Genomic DNA, 17,596 nt, shown 5'->3' on the forward strand with positions numbered 1-17,596 from the left:
TTCATCTTGAAAAGTTGAGAGTGAAAATTTATTCAATACATAAATCAATTTATTTAAATTTTAAAGTGCAAAAGGTTTTCTTGGAAAATCGTGCAAACACAAAACATTTTTGTAACAACAGCAATAAAAAATGATTAATTAAATAAATCACAATCTAGTAAATATGTAAATTTTCAGAAATTTAATAAGTGACTGAAATAAAAAAAATTGAAAAATAATTCATCGAACACGACATACATACGATTCTTATTATAATTACAAAATAAAACTGATGTAGAGAATCCTATGACACACTTAAACATACAAAACCTAAAAGACACAAATTTTGTAAGGGACAAAATGAACACATAAAACAATACTAAAAAGAAGAGATATACTAGTCCAAACACTTTACTTGTTATTGGAGGGGTTTGAATCTTGATCATTAGCATTGTTTAGTGAAAGGTCATCCAACAAAGTGACAAAATCATCATCATTCAAGTTGAGTAAATGAATAAATGATGGACTTTGTGGAATGTCAGTAGAGTTCTGGTAGTTATTAATTTGAATTGATGCACCCATTGAGGGGATCTCCGCTAAAGGATCCATTTGTGGTGTCATAGCAGTAAATGGAGGATCTATAATTGGGGAAGACATCATAGATGTAATTGTTATTGAAGGAGTTGATTGAGGGACATTTGATGTAGACCCCTCGTCACCATCATTCTTTTTCATTATTTTACGTATTAATAGAATGTTCTTCTTAATAACGTAACTTAGATCGTTGAGATAGAAAAGATTCATGTCAATGGAAATAATTTTTCCATTCAACACTTCATGCATCTCATTTGTAATTTCCTTGATCCTATTTTCCTTTCTTATCTTTAGTAGTTTTTTTTGCAACTTCTTGATTCTTTTCTTGGTGAATTCTTCCTTTGTGACCATATTTTTTGATATCTCCAATGCTTCCAATTCTTTAAACTTTTGAAAAGTATTAATTGCTGCAACAAGATTGGGAAACACCTTAGGTTCATCACTATAAGGACTATATACGATGAGAGCCATTTCAATGTCACAAAGAGTGCTGAGTTCTTCTGCCTTTTTCAACAACCCTATGAGTCTTTTCTTGTATGAGACTTTTCTTTCCGTTTCATTTTCAATCAAAGCTAATATTACTTTTTTTCTAGGCATGGCTAAAGAAGAGGTATATGAGGATATATGTGTTTTGTTAAATAATGTCTTTGTTGTTGTTCTTGTATTTGTAGTTGTCTTTGCCTAAGATTGACCCTTGTTTATATAAATAAAAATTTTGAATTCTATAATGTTTGGGTAGTTTGAATTATAGAATTTCTTAATATAAACACTAATTGTTTTGGAATAAATTTAAATGAGAGTATATTATATTGAACTTGATGTTTTTTTTTTATGTGGTCTAATACTAGCCAAATATTTTGAGTCGATCTTTTCATATTAGGAAAAGAATTAGTGTTGTTGAAGATTGAATGAGTGGTATCCATAATACATGGTCATAAGTTTATAGAAAATAGGTTTCTTATAGAATTCCATTACTATTTTATCCAATTTTGGAAGAAATTATATTTAGTATAAATTTTAAACTCCTTTCAAATATATCAAAAACTAAATCCTACCTAATTTTGTTTTTATTTATATATGATATACAACAACCTATTACTTGAAGCTAAGTGAAATATTTTCCTAAATTAGTTTGAAGGTAAATCAATATTCCATTATTGTACTAATACTAATCAAAATAATGTATTTGCTTATAACTGAAAATAAAAAGACAAATTTTATTATTTTAAAGAAATGATTTCTCATGACCCGAGTTATCAAATCATGATGCCCAAATTATAATAATCCACTAGTAGTGAAGCTAACAATACCATGGAATGATGAATAATGATTTTAAGTGTAACAACCTGTTAAGTGTACTTGTTCTATTTATGAGACACTTATAAATTTCCTTGCGGTATAATTATGTACTCGGTTTCCTATGCGACTAGTGACAATAGAATAGGTTTAAAGTGAACAGCCCATATATTTTTATGGGACACAATTAAGTCGACGTCAATGGATGTATTTAAACTTGAAATCATAAGGTGGTAGTTGAGTCTATAGTTGAAATTGACATAGTGTATATAAGTTTTAAGTTAAGTTAAAGGTATTCTTGCCTATAAATGCAATAAAATATTGAGGTGCTTTCTTGACTTCACTAAGCTCGTAGGTGACAAGTAGGTGCATCACCTACATTGACTTATTGACATGCTAAAGGACCAAGTAGGTTCATCACCTACTAAGACTCATTTGACCATGTTATTTGGCCAAGTACACTACCTATATTTGACCCGAAGTTGAGTAAAAATATAATGGAAAAATAGACAGCCAAGGCCCAATCTTTTCAAGTCCACAAGAAATAATTTGAATGGACAAGTAGGTGCATCACCTAATTAAATGTGTTGGGTTGCAGATGAAGTATAAGAAATGTGGCAAAAGATAAACCTATTAAGGTCAAAAATATTACATAAATATCTCATTTTTCTCTTATCCAAATTTTAGGCTCTCAAATTCATATATTTCTCTATTTCTCTTAAGATGAAGCAACAACCCAATTTTCCCATTAAGGGTTCTAACTATTTTCACCTAGTTTCTTCCAAAGCAGCCACTAGATCACCTTCTCTCCTCTATTGTTTCAAGTATATTAGACAGTTCTTCAAAGGGAGTGAACTAGAGGTAGCTATATGTGTTGGAAGCCAAGGTTTTGTCACTCTCTTCCAAAGAATAAGAGAAGGTTACAAAAATAGTAATTGAAGGAGAATAACATATATAGATAGCCAAGGTAACGCCATTGCCAAAACCTTTAATTATTTGTTTACTTAAGAATTCGTGACTTACTCTTTTATTATAACTCAAGGGATGGTAATTTAAAACCACAAATTCATGTCTATTGATTTTTTTTTGTTGAAGACTGTTATTGTATTGATTTTTTTATGGGAGGTCATAGAGGTACTTAGAGAATGATTGCGGGAAGTTTTAAGGTTAGATTTATAAGTTATGGTGATGCACCATTAAATTAATGTTTTGGTAAAGTAACTGCACATTTCATGGAAAAGTTGTTCCTAAATAACTAAAACAAACAGAATTTGTGTCACGACTGGAATCTAGACCCCAGACAAGACCGGCGTCGTTGACCTCTCAGAGGTTGCAAACAAGCCTACTTACGTCATACCTGCTTTACATAGGTTAATTTTAGCGGAAAATTTGAAACCTTTTTTTTATTTAAACATGTTTGCTAAACATTCTTAACATTTTATAATCGTTCATCATCAACCATCTAATATTAAAGAAATAAACAACTGAAAGAAATAGTTCATTAAGTCTTAATTGTAAAATTGCCAAAATGGCCCAATACAAAGTCTGAATCAAAACAGGAAAGAAACGCTAGTGGAACATGCTCCAATAGCTCAACTCTAAACCTACGCTAGAATATAAAACAGTTGCATGCTCGAAAGCATGAGGACCTACCAAACTCCGGATGAATGCTGACGTCCGGATAGCTGCAACAAAGATCCTGCAACTCTATCGACCACATCTGTCTGCACCTAAAATAGTATAGATTTTTAGGGTTAGTACACACTTGTACTAAATATGGGTATATGCAAGCACACACCAAGGACATGCATGAGAAAGAACAACTCTTTCCTAACGACATGATTTTTGGAAGTTAAGTCAGTACACTTGCCAAATTGAGATTAGGAAAATTACTGAACTTTTCAAATTGGGTTAGGAAGGTCATTCCATGAGATTAACATGCATCATTATAAATATCGTATTGCACACATCATATAACAACTTCATATAGCACATATCATAGCACATAACATATAGCACCTTGCTTCTTTCATATCATTTATTCATATGCCATTAGACTTGGCAATCATGGATTTGACATTAAGACTTTCCAAAATGAGGGCCCAACATATGGGACCTCAACTAGGGAGTCTTCATTAGCAAACACAGAGTCTGCTTCATTCATTCATACGTACTTCATTTCATTTCATTCATAAGCATGTGTGAACAGCAGCTATACCTAGGATGTAGATTAAGACTTTCATCGGGTTTGTTGTGCAATGATCACGAATAACCTAATGTCATTACCCGAGTATAGCTCACCTCTTGATTATCCTATCCTAACACCTTTGGTATCATTCATTACATTATGTGCTTCATTTAAGGCTGGCCTCATTCATTCATTGGAAAATTTAACTTTAACCGACATAGATCATGTGAGCATCATGAAATCCAGTGTCTCCCACACACCGAAAAGACATGGAATCACCGCCCAAAGTGACCCAATAAACATGCTACCGTACATGGGAAATTTAACCCCGCCAGATCCCTATATTAGCAGTATAGGTTCAAAGACTAGGAGATGTATGGATACCCATACCCGGAAAGCCGGACAGTCTCATCTCATGAGAGTTACGTGAACCTTCGCCCTTCCCAAAAGAAGGCATCACCGCTCATAGCTAGCCTATAGGTGCTCACTATAAAGTTCCATTACGTTTAACTCATACGTCTTGGAATAGACTTCTAATATGAGAATAATATAGATTATTAGATGATATCTCATCTCATCATTAGTGTTAAGTGTGTTAAGCTCAATACCTTCATTAGAGTGTTCATAGAGACTGGTCTCTTCATTATCATACACTCTCCTTGGTGAGTACGTATTGGTAACATTAGGCTCACTTGAGATTTCTCTCATCATATTCATTAGCCTCATCTCATGTTGTCACCACATTCTTCATTATTAGAACCTTTGCTTTTCATAGTTACTCACCTCTTATTACGTGAATGCTTATTCAATCATTTCATAATTTATCTCATCATATGCCAATTCACTTGGCCACTTAGTGTATCTTGCACTCACACTTAAACCTCCTAGGGTTCATCATTTCATTACATACATCTTGGGTCCACTTATTATTGAACGTATGTTAGACTTATGTGTCTATACATACAAGCAATGGGGCTTCATTCGTAGTTTGCTAAGTGATTATTACTTTCCTAAGATTATGTAGTACAAGACTTATGCATCTTGTATATATATGCCAAGATCTTAATATTTCATCTAAGTAAATGGCATTATTCTTGGATATTTTACTCACGTATGACTTATGCATCAATGCGGAAATTTGGGTAAGGGAACCCAAATCTTGGATCACTTGGATATCATTTATATTTTTCATTAATTATATTTCTAATATTCATAACATTAGACTCTAAATTGAATCTCAACATTTACATTGAAGGATTAATTTTCTATTTTAATTTCACTCTTAGATAAGCGAATGGTTGGAGGTTCGAGCCCGCACAACCCCTTTGATTTTAAGAGTTAAATTCGGTACAATAAAAAAGTTATGGGTTCGAACCCCCACATCCCCTCTATCTTTATTTTATTTAAATTGGCGAGTGGCAGTGAGGTTGTGCGATCGAATACCCACAGCCTCACTTTGTTTCCTTGTTATTTCGACTCTCCCTTCAGCGCTGAGGTCGTGGGTTCTATCCCCACACCTTGCATTTTATTTTTTCATTATTTCCTCTCCCTTCGCGCGTACTGGGAGGCCGTGGGTTCGACTCCCACGCCTCCCATTTACTTGTTTACTTAATTTTTCTCCTTCTCCTCCCCATAGGTCGCGAGTTCAATTCCCCCCAGCCCTATTTCCCTTATTTTTTAGCGAAAACAGGAGCTAGGATCGAATCCCCCCAGCCCCCATTTTCCTTTTTCTTTGCCTCACAAAACCAGTAGCTAAAGGGTTCGATTCCCCTTAGCTCCTTCACGTTTTTCTCTTATTTTTCAGCCTGCTCAACATTTGAGGTCTTGGGTTCAATTCCCATTGACCTCACTTATTTATTTCCCTTTTTAAAAACCCAGAATTTAACCTTATGGGAGAGTACGCAATCTGGAAATTTTTTTCTTATCATTCTTCACTCATTTTTAGTCACCTCTTTCATGAGTTTACTTAGCTAAAAGAGTGTTATTAAACCCAACATTCTTCATTATAATGAACACCACATTGCACAGACATTACACACATAAAATACACCAAAAACACATGAATATTCGACCCCAAAATAGTGGCTAAAGCCTCTTCCAACGATTCACACAACACCAATTTTTGGTTACACTTCGAATATCGTTTTCGTAATTTCCCTCACATAAAACATGTTCACACTTAATATAAATACGTCAATTATGCCTAAGTCTAGCAGCACAACATACCCATCCTACGAATTCGTTTGGGAGCTAAGGACAAGGACATACAAAGGGGAACAACCTTAGTTTTCAAGAGCTTGAGAAATGTTCGAAGGAAAGTACTCTTGGAGAAAGAATTCCAGGAGAGAAACTCATTCCTTTTGATGTTGTTCAAGTGTGAAGCTGCTTCCCGGAAACTCCTCCAAACCACGCCATATTCACTTTAACGCACACCCCACTCGACGAACCCTCTCTTAGCCTTGACGTTTTGATTACTTTGTCTTTTACTTAAAAATTCTTGTGAGTTCTTCAAGTGTGAAGAACTCTTGATGTATTTTCTGGTTTTTGTTGTGTTTGGCAGAATAACGTGAGAGAGAGTTGAGAAATGTGAGGGGGAGAGAGTTATTAAGATTAGGAGACTAAATTCAAGACTTAGTCAAAGTAGGATTTAATTAACTTAATAAAAATCTGATTTATTTTAATTAATACGTTAAAGGTCCATTTTACCCTTAATGAATAAATTTTAATTGATGATTAAATCATCAATTCCTTGCTCCTAGTGTGGCTCGAACACGAGTTGCAACCCATTTGCGAAATGGGTAACTCTGAGTCGCCCCAAATTTGTAAAGCTCTTTTAATTAAATTAATTAATTAATTTATTAATTCCTCAGGGTAATTACAATATTACCCTTGGCCAGGAAATGCCTAATTACCCCTGGACCCTCAAAACATAAAATTTCTTCTTGTAAGTCCGGTTTAGACTCCTTCGATTAAATCTTCGTTTTCGCGAGCCTTAATTGGTTGGTTCCAACCTTTCCAAGCCCAACTAAATCCCCAAGTTAGTTGTCTTGATCGTAGTAGAGGTTCTAAGGTCTGGTTCTACGCGTATCAATCCGTGTGAACCTTGGTTTAATCACAAGTATTCTTGACACCCTAAGTCTTGATCCTATTCATTTTTAGGGTTGTTACATTATCCCCCCTTAGGAACATTCGACCCCGAATGACACTACCACTTCACATCGTAATGCCAGTCAGGTCATAATAAAATCACCATACACACTCAATCAATAGCAACAAAATACGGAGAGATAAGGAAACATAGAGTTAAGAGTAGGAAGTCTAACTTCAAGAGCTGAAAAGATGAGGGTAGCGGGATCTCATGTCGGCCTCAGCCTCCCACGTAGCACCCTCAACAAGATGATTTCTCCCCAATCCCTTCATTGTGGCAATATCCTTGTTCCTCAGCCGCTTGACCTGTCTGTCTAAGATCTCAACAGGTACCTCCTCCTAAGACAAGTCTTCACCAACCCCCAAACCTTCAACAGGTAGGATTGATGCTGGATCACCTAGGCACTTTTTCAACATAGAGACATGAACGAGTAGATGAACAGAAGCTAGTTCCGCAGGCAATGCTAACTCATAGGCCACCTCACCCACATGCTGTAGAATCTCATATGGCCCAACATATATCGGACTCAGCTTCCCTTTTCTACCAAATATCATCACCCCTTTCATAGGCGATATTTTCAAGTAAACCTGGTCACGAACATCAAACTCTAAGAGCCATTTTCTGTTATCAGCATATGACTTTTGCCGACTGTAAGCAGTAGTCAACCTGTCCATAATCACTCTAACCTTCTCTAAGGCCTCATGAATGATCTCCGAACCCAAAATGGATGACTCTCCAACCTCGAACCACCCAACTGGAGATCTAAACCTCCTACCATACTGTGCCTCAAACGGTGCCATCCAAATGCTGGAGTGATAGCTATTATTATACGAAAACTCTATCAAAGGCAGATGGTCATCCCAGTTACCTCTAAAGTCGATTATACACTCTCAACATGTCCTCCAATGTTTGAATGGTGTGCTCTGCCTTCCCATCTGTCTGAGGATGAAATGAAGTGCTAAGCTTCACCTATGTGCCCAAGCTCTTATGGAAGATCTCCAGAAATGAGAAGTACACTGAGCTCCTCTATCTGAAACAATAGACAAGGGAATCCCATGCCATCTCACAATTTCATCGATATAAAGTGTCGCATAATCCTCGGCTTTGTAGGTAGACTTCACAGTGATAAAGTGAGCAGACTTAGTCAATCTGTCTATAATAACCCATATGGAGTCATGTTGTCTCCTACTTATCGGAAGACCAACCACGAAGTCAATATTAATGGCCTCCCATTTCCTCGTCGGAACCTCAATAATCTGAGTCAGACCACCAGGCTTAAGATGCTCTGCCTTGACTTGCTGACAATTAGGACACTTAGCCACATATCTTGCAATGTCGTTCTTCATGACATCCCACCAATATATCTGCCTAAGATCATGATACATCTTGGTGGAACCTGGATGTATGGAATATCTAGAACCATGGTCCTCTGCCACAATCCTGGTCTGTAAATAATCCATATTTGGTACACACAACCTATCTGGTATCTAAGTATGCCATCATCTCCCAAGGCGAAAGACTCATTCATTTTTAACAACACTGAGTCCTTCAACTCCATCAACACAAAATCAAAATGCTGACCCTTCTTGACTTCAACTATCAAGGATGATTCAGAACTAGGGTGAACTGAAACACCCCTTATCTGTGTACCTATTTTGCCAACTCCTTCTTCTTGTCCTCAATGTGGGCTGTACTCCCCAAGCTAATCCTGCTCAAAGCATCAGCCACAACATTAGCCTTACCGGGATGGTATTGCACATTCATGTCATAATCCTTCAACAGCTCCAACCACCTGCGCTGACGTAGATTCAACTCCCTCTGTGTGAACACGTACTAAAGACTCTTATGATCCGTGAATACATCCACATGCAATCCATACAGATAATGTCTCCACAGTTTCAATCTAAACACCATAGCTGCCAACTCCAAGTCATGAGTTGGATAATTCTTTTCATGAACCTTGAGTTGTCTGGAAGCATAGGCTATCACCTTACCAGCCTGCATAAGAACACAACCCAAACCAACTCTAGATGAATCACAATAAACCGTGTAATTCTCACCACACTTAGGTAGAGTAAGCACCGGGGCTGAAGTGATTCTGTCCTTGAGATCCTGGAAACTCTTCTCACAAGTCTCCGTCCATTCAAACTTGGATTTCTTCTTCCTCTAAGCTGTATGTTGGGCAGCAATGGAAGAAAAGCCCTCCACAAACCTGCGGTAGTAACCAGCCAATCCTAGAAAGCTACGGATGTCAGTGGAAGTAAGGAGATTTGTCCAGTTCTTAACAGCTTCAGTCTTCTTGGGGTCCACCTCTACACCTTGATCGGACACAACATAGCCCAGGAAGGTCACTGATCTCAGCCAGAATTCACACTTGCTGAATTTGGCATACAATTGGTGTTGTCTAAGTACCTGCAAGGTTAGTCTCAAATGTTGTTCATGCTCTTCCTTGGTCTTAGAGTAGATGAGAATGTCATCAATGAATACTACGACGAAAGAGTCAAGGTATTCACGGAAGACCCTGTTCATAAGATCCATAAATGCCGCAGGTGTATTCGTGAGACCAAATGACATGACTAGAAACTCATAGTGACCATAGCATGTAAGAAAGGCTGTCTTTGGGGTATCTCCATCCCTAACCCTAAGTTGATGGTACCCTGAGCAAAGATCAATCTTAGAGAAGAAACTAGACCCTTGAAGTTGATCGAACAAATCATCTATTCTGGGGAGTGGATACTTATTCTTTATAGTGACGTTGTTGAGCTACCGATAATCGATACACATTCTAAGGGTCCCATCTTTCTTTTTTACAAACAACACTGGAGCGCCCCAAGGTTATATCCTCGGATGAATGAAACCCTTATCAGTGAGATCTTTTAACTGAAACTTCAACTCTTTGAGTTCTGCTGGAGCCATTCGATAAGGAGGAATTGGGATTGGTTTATTATCGGGTTCTAAGTCGATACCAAAGTCAATCTATCGAAGGGGTTCACTACAGGCACTGAGTCTATGGAAGGAATGCCATGATCTAAATCATTAACACTCACAAGATGACATAATAACCCATTGGACATCATTTTATTAGCCTTAAGATTTGAAATCAAGGGATTAGGACGACTCGAATTGTACCCCTCCCAGACAAACTCTTCTTCATCAAGGAAGCAAAATCTCACAACTCTACTACGACAGTCCAAGCAAGCATAACAACTGTGAAGCGAGTCCATGCCAATAATAATATCAAAATCATGCATGGGTAACTCAATCAAGTTTGCACACATAGTCTTACCACTTACAACTATTTGGCAATCCTTGTATACCCTATCAGTTCTTACACTTTATCCTAAAGAAGTACTAACTACTATAGGATCATACAGAACTTCAGGTAGTATTTCAAAAGTAAGGGAAAACAGAGGAGTTACAAAGGAAAGCGTAGACCCTAGATCAAGTAAAGCATAAACAGAAGTTGAGCATAGTTGCAGCATACCAGTTACCACATAAGAGGACTTCTCCTGCTCCTCCCTGCCCTTCTGGTCATAGAATTTGTTCCTCTTAGGAGGCTCAGCTGCTGCTGCACCCTGTGGGTTAGGCCTAGGCTAAGCATTACCTCCGGCCTGACCTCTATTCTGTGGACAGTGCCTGATCATGTGTCCGCTCTTACCACAACTGAAGCAGGAATTTCTGCCTTGTCTGCACTCTCTATTGTGAGCTCGACCACTCTTAACACAACTCTTCTTAAGAAGCTGCATCCCACCTCCATTGCCCTTCTTTGGCTCAGGTCTTCCTCCTTTAGGTGTATCACCCCTCTGAGGATTTGAATTCCCAAAACTCTGTTGCCCCTTTTTGAACCTTGGCTGCTCGCGGACGCCAAAATTATTTCTGTGGCCTCCATGACTAGAACCTGCCTGATCTTGAGGCCTAGGCCTCCTAACATCACGAATACCTCTCTTTCTGCGGCTGTCCTCTACCTGCAATATGCACCATCAACCTGGAAAGGTCCATTTTATCATGGAGCATCGCAGATCGACACTCCTCCTCCAGATCTCCATTGATTCCTGTGAGGAACCTGCTCATCTCATCCCTGCTGTTAGAAACCAGGGAAGTAGCATACCTGGATGATTTTCAACAAAGCTCAGTATTCTCCTCGTTCTTGCTATTAAATACTAGGGAAAGTAACATACCTTGATAGCCAAACTTCAGGGAATACTCCCTGACTGTCATAGAGCCTTGCTTAAGGTTGATGAACTCCTCAACGTTGGCCTCCCTCATCTCTCTGGGAAGAATCTCTCCAAAAATGTTGTCTTGAACAACTCCCATGTGACTGGAACTCCACCTAAGACACGGCTATCTTGCCACATCTTGCACAAAGTCTGTGCAACATCCTTGAGCTAATAGGAAGACATCTCACCCTTCTCAATATCAGTGGCCCCCATAGCCACCAGGATCTTATGCACCTCATCTACAAACTCTTGAGGATCCTCCGATGTCTTAGCCCCTGTGAATATGGGAGGGTTCATCCTCGTGAAATCTCACAGTCTGTCAGCCATGCTGCGAACAGGTGGGTTCTCCCTATGAACATCCTGCCGGTTGACTTGGGCAGCCATAGCCTGAGACTGAATCGTGATGGCCTATGCCATCAGGGCCAAAGATGACCTCACCTCCACATCGGTCAACCCAGCTGGGTTAACCGGCATGCCACTCCTTCAGCTAGGGCCTGGGGTGGAACTCGATTGCCCCCAACAGCTTCCCCTCTCCTCCTCTGACCAATAGCCCTCCTAGGGTTCATTCTCTGAAAAACAACAGGGGTTAATGTTATACACGCTCATAACACCAAGAACTCAGACATTAGGAAAAGCACGATAAGATTAGAGAAAGGGAAATTTTCCTACGCATTATGTAGTCTCTAATTCAGGAGAGTGGTGCACTTCACTACCATGACTTAAAAACTACTTAATGTGGTTGATGTGAACTCATTATTCTCGAAATTTAACCTAGTACTCTGATAAAAACTTTGTCACGACTGAAATCTAGACACCAGATGAGACCGGCGTCGTTGACCTCTTAGAGGTCACAAACAAGCCTACTTACGTCATACTTGCTTTACATAGCTTAATTTTAGCGGAAAATTTGAAACTTTTTATTCTTTAAACATGCTTGCTAAACATTCTTAACATTTTATAATCGTTCATCATCAACCACCTAATATTAAAGAAAGAAACAACTGAAAGAAATAGTTCATTAAGTCTTAATTGTATAATTACCAAAATGGCCCAATATAATGTCTGAAACAAAACAGGAAAGAAACTCTAGGGGAACATGCTCCACTAGCTCAACTCTAAAACTACGCTAGAATATAAAACAGTAGCATCATCGAAAGCATGAGGACCTACCAAACTCCGGATGAACGTTGACGTCCGGATAGCTACATCAAAGATCCTGCAACTCTATCGACCACCTTTGTCTGCACCTAAAATAGTATAGATTTATAGGGTTAGTACACACTTGTACTAAATACGAGTATATGCAAGCACACACCAAGGACATGCATGAGAAAGAACAGCTCTTTCCTAACGACATGATTTTTGGAAGTCAAGTCAGTAGACCTGCCAAATTGAGATTAGGAAAGTTAGTGAACTTTCCAAATTGGGTAAGGAAGGTCATGCCATGAGATTAACATGCATCATTATAAATATCGTATTGCACAAAACATATAACATCTTCATATAGCACATAACATATAGCACCTTGCTTCTTTCATATCATTCATTCATATGCCATGAGACTTGGAAATCATGGACTTGACATTATGACTTTCCAAAATGAGGGCCCAACATATGGGACCTCAACTAGGGAGTCTTCATTAGCAAACACAGAGTCTGCTTCATTCATTCATACGTACTTGATTTCATTTCATTCATAGGACAGTGTGAACAATAGCTATACCTAGGATGTAGTTTAAGACTTTCATCGGGTTTGCTGTGCAATGATCAGGAATAACCTAATGTCATTACCCTAGTCTAGCTCACCTCTTGATTATCCTATGCTAATATCTTTGGTATCATTCATTTCATTATGTGCTTCATTTGAGGCTGGCCTCATTCATTCATTGGGAACTTTAACTTTAACCGACATAGATCATGTGAGCATCATGAAACAGTGTCTCCCCCACACCGAAAAGAGGTGGAATCACCGACCAAAGTGACCCAATAAACATGCTAGCGTACATGGGAAATTTATCCCCGCCAGATCCCTATATTGGCAGTATAAGTGTAAAGACTAGGAGATGTATGGAGATCCATACCTGGCAAGCCGGACAGTCTCATCTCATGAGAGTTACGTGAACCTTCGCCCTTCCCAAAAGAAGGCATCACCGCTCATAGCTAGCCTATCGGTGCTCAGTATAAAGTTCCATTACGTTCAACTCATACGTCTTGGAAGTTGACTTCTAATATGAGGATAATATAGATCATTATATGATATCTCATCTCATCATTAGTGTTAAGTGTGTTAAGCTCAATACCTTCATTAGAGTGTTCATAGAGACTAGTCTCTTCATTATCATACACTCTCCTTGGTGAGTACGTATTGGTAACATTAGGCTCACTTGAGATTGCTCTCATCATATTCATTAGTCTCATCTCATGTTTTATCACCACATTCTTCATTATTAGCACCTTTGCTTTTCATAGTTACTCACCTCTTATTACGTGAATGCTTATTTAATCATTTCATAAATTATCTCATCATATGCCAATGCACTTGGCCACTTAGTGTATCTTACACTCACACTTAACCCTCCTAGGGTTCATCATTTCATTACATACATCTTGGGTCCACTTATTATTGAACGTATGTTAGACTTATATGTCTATACATACAAGCAATGGAGGCTTCATTCGTAGTTTGCTAAGTGATTATTACTTTCCTAAGATTATGTAGTACAAGACTTATGCATCTTGTACATATATGCCAAGATCTTAATTTTTCATCTAAGTAAATGGCATTATTCTTGGATATTTTACTCACGTATGACTTATGCATCAATGCGGAAATTTGGGCAAGGGAACCCAAATCTTGGATCACTTGGATATCATTTATATTTTTCATTAATTTTATTTCTAATATTCATAACATTATACTCTAAATTAAATCTCAACATTTACATTGAAGGATTAATTTCCTATTTTAATTTCACTTTTAGATAAGAGAATGGTTGGGGGTTCGAGCCCCCACAACCCCTTTGATTTTAAGAGTTAAATTCGGTACAATAGAAAAGTTATGGGTTCAAACCCTCACAGCCCCCCCCCCCCTTATTTTTTTTAAAATTTCGCTGAGGAGGCTGTGAGGTGGTGGGTTCGAACCCCCACATCCCCTCTATCTTTATTTTATTTAAATTGGCGAGTGGCAGTGAGGTTGTGGGATCGAATCCCCACAGCCTCACTTTGTTTCCTTGTTATTTCGACTCTCCCTTCAGCGCTGAGGTCGTGGGTTCTATCCCCACACCTTGCATTTTCTTTTTTCATTATTTCCTCTCCCTTCGCGCGTACTGGGAGGTCGTGGGTTCGAATCCCACGCCTCCCATTTACTTGTTTACTTAATCTTTCTCCTTCTCCTCCCCATAGGTCACTAGTTCAATTCCCCCCAGCCCTATTTCCCTTATTTTTTCGCGAAAACAGGAGCTAGGATCGAATCCCCCCAGCCCCCATTTTCTTTTTTCTTTGCCTCACAAAACCAGTAGCTAAAGGGTTCGATTCCCCTTAGCTCCTTCACGTTTTTCTCTTATTTTTCAGCCTGCTCAACATTTGAGGTCTTGGGTTCAATTCCCATTGACCTCACTTAATTATTTCCCTTTTTAAAAACCCAGAATTTAACCTTATGGGAGAGTACGCAATCTGGAAATTTTTTTCTTATCATTCTTCACTCATTTTTAGTCACCTCTTTCATGAGTTTACTTAGCTAAAAGAGTGTTATTAAACCCAACATTCTTCATTATAATGAACACCACATTGCACATACATTACACACATAAAATACACCAAAAACACATGAATATTCGACCCCAAAATAGTGGCTAAAGCCTCTGCCAACGATGCACACACAACACCAATTTTTGGTTACACTTCGAATATCGTTTTCGTAATTTCCCTCACATAAAACATGTTCACACTTAATATAAATACGTCAATCATGCCTAAGTCTAGCAGCACAACATACCAATCCTACGAATTCGTTTGGGAGCTAAGGACAAGACAATACAAAGGTGAACAACCTTAGTTTTCAAAGGCTTGAGAAACGTTCGAAGGAAAGTACTCTTGGAGAAAGAATTCCAGGAGAGAAACCCATTCCTTTTGATGTTGTTCAAGTGTGAAGCTGCTGCCCGGAAACTCCTCCAAACCACGCCATATTCACTTCAATGCACACCCCACTCGACGAACCCTCTTTTATCATTGACGTTTTGATTACTTTGTCTTTTACTTAAAAATTCTTGTGAGTTCTTCAAGTGTGAAGAACTCTTGATGTATTTTCTGGCTTTTGTTGTGTTTGGCAGAATAACGTGAGAGAGGCAGATTGAGAACGTGAGAGAGAGTTGACAAACGTGAGAGGGAGAGAGTTATTAGGATTAGGAGACTAAATTCAAGACTTAGTCAAAGTAGGATTTAATTAACTTAATAAAAATCTGATTTATTTTAATTAATATGTTAAAGGACCATTTTACCCTTAATGAATAGATTTTAATTGATGATTAAATCATCAATTCCTTGCTCCTAGTGGGGCTCGAACACGAGTTACAACCCATTTGGGAAATGGGTAACTCTGAGTCGCCCCAAATTTGAAAAGCTCTTTTAATTAAATTAATTAATTAATTTATTAATTCCTCAGGGTAATTACAATAATACCCTTGGCTTGGAAATGACCAAATTACCCCTGGACCCTCAAAACATAAAATTTCTTCTTGTAAGTCCGGTAAAGACTCCTTCGATTAAATCTTCGTTTTTGCGAGCCTTACTTGGTTGGTTCCAACCTTTCCAAGCCCATTTAAATCCCCAAGTTAGTTGACTTGATCGTAGTAAAGGTTCTAAGGTCTGGTTCTACGCGTATCAATCCGTGTGAACCTTGGTTTAATCGCAAGCATTATTGACACCCTAAGTCTTGATCTTATTCATTTTTAGGGTTGTTACAATTTGTGCAAGGAAACAATCAATTCGCAAGATTAAGGGATGGCTACTGTTTTGATGAGATAAAATATCCCGAGTTGGTCGGTAATTTGATATTATTAGCCTTAATGATTGGTTGTTGTAAGCTATACGAATTGGAAATTGAGGCATGTAAGATTATTCAATTTCCTTTTTCTTTGGCATTAACCCAACAGTTGCATTACAAAAAGTAAGCTTTCTAAGTGTCCTTTGTAGTGATTGATCCATACTTGCAGTTCTTAATCCGTAGAGCATAGAATTGAGTACTCTAATATGAGTTTGTTACTACACGTACATGCTTACTTTACTAAGCATCTGTTTCATCTTTTTTCATCGTCAAAGTACCCATACACGGATTTCCCTTATATAAATGAAAATGATCCTATATTACACATCATACAATCTGCCAATATAATGCCAACTTGCTTTAATTATTTATAGATATGTCATCTTGTCACATGTTCATATATTTCTTTTCTTGGTTATTACTCCCATTGTGTTACCTCACATAATTACTACTTGCTCTATTATACATTTATCTGTACTTGGAATATGTATCCGTCCTTAAGTCGAATATGTCCACGTTCTTCATTGGTTCAACTTTAATGATTACCTTGTATTTCATATTAGTGTGTGAGTATTTCGTTACCATATAGAGTTCAAAACTCTTGGATAAATGTTAAATGTTTTCACTTGATATGTGCTTCAATATGAGATGTCAAAATGCTTACTGAGTCATATAAGCTACTAATTATTACATGTTCATGTCACATTTGGTTCACATGTCATTGTTATTGTCGTAAGTCCATATTCATATGTCTTTTACTACTAGTACATAGTTCCAAATCTAAACAAGAATTATGACCAAAAAACATCAATCACAAACTAGTTATGAAGAACATCAAAAAAACAATCTCTAAAGAGTTAGGAACATCAAAAAAACAGTCTCAAATATTAAAAATCTAAGTGAAACAATCTGTATAATTATAAGTGGCTGCTCAGGGGAGAAAGCCTAGCATGGGCGGATCCCAATTTGAGGAAATATGAGGACATCAAGAATTCCTTGCATGGGTCATCCTCTTTTGCTGCTGATCAGCTAGTCATTTGTATTATATGTCTTATACGGTTATAAAGTACAAAAAAGTAAAGAAAAGAATGTATATGCACGATTCCACAAGTACAAGCAAAGGTGGTCTCTAG

At 37.8% G+C, this 17,596-nt stretch overlaps 1 protein-coding gene across 1 annotated transcript; it reads right to left on the bottom strand.

Annotated features, from left to right (window-relative positions):
* Window positions 1–390: 390 nt before the first annotated feature.
* Window positions 391–1,044, bottom strand: LOC107001080 (agamous-like MADS-box protein AGL80). The gene has a single exon (XM_015199264.1). It carries the CDS (start codon window positions 1,042–1,044, stop codon window positions 391–393), a length of 654 nt encoding a protein of 217 aa, XP_015054750.1.
* Window positions 1,045–17,596: the final 16,552 nt, after the last annotated feature.

This window comes from Solanum pennellii, chromosome 10, assembly GCF_001406875.1.
Source record: "Solanum pennellii chromosome 10, SPENNV200".
Lineage (NCBI taxonomy): Eukaryota > Viridiplantae > Streptophyta > Magnoliopsida > Solanales > Solanaceae > Solanum > Solanum pennellii.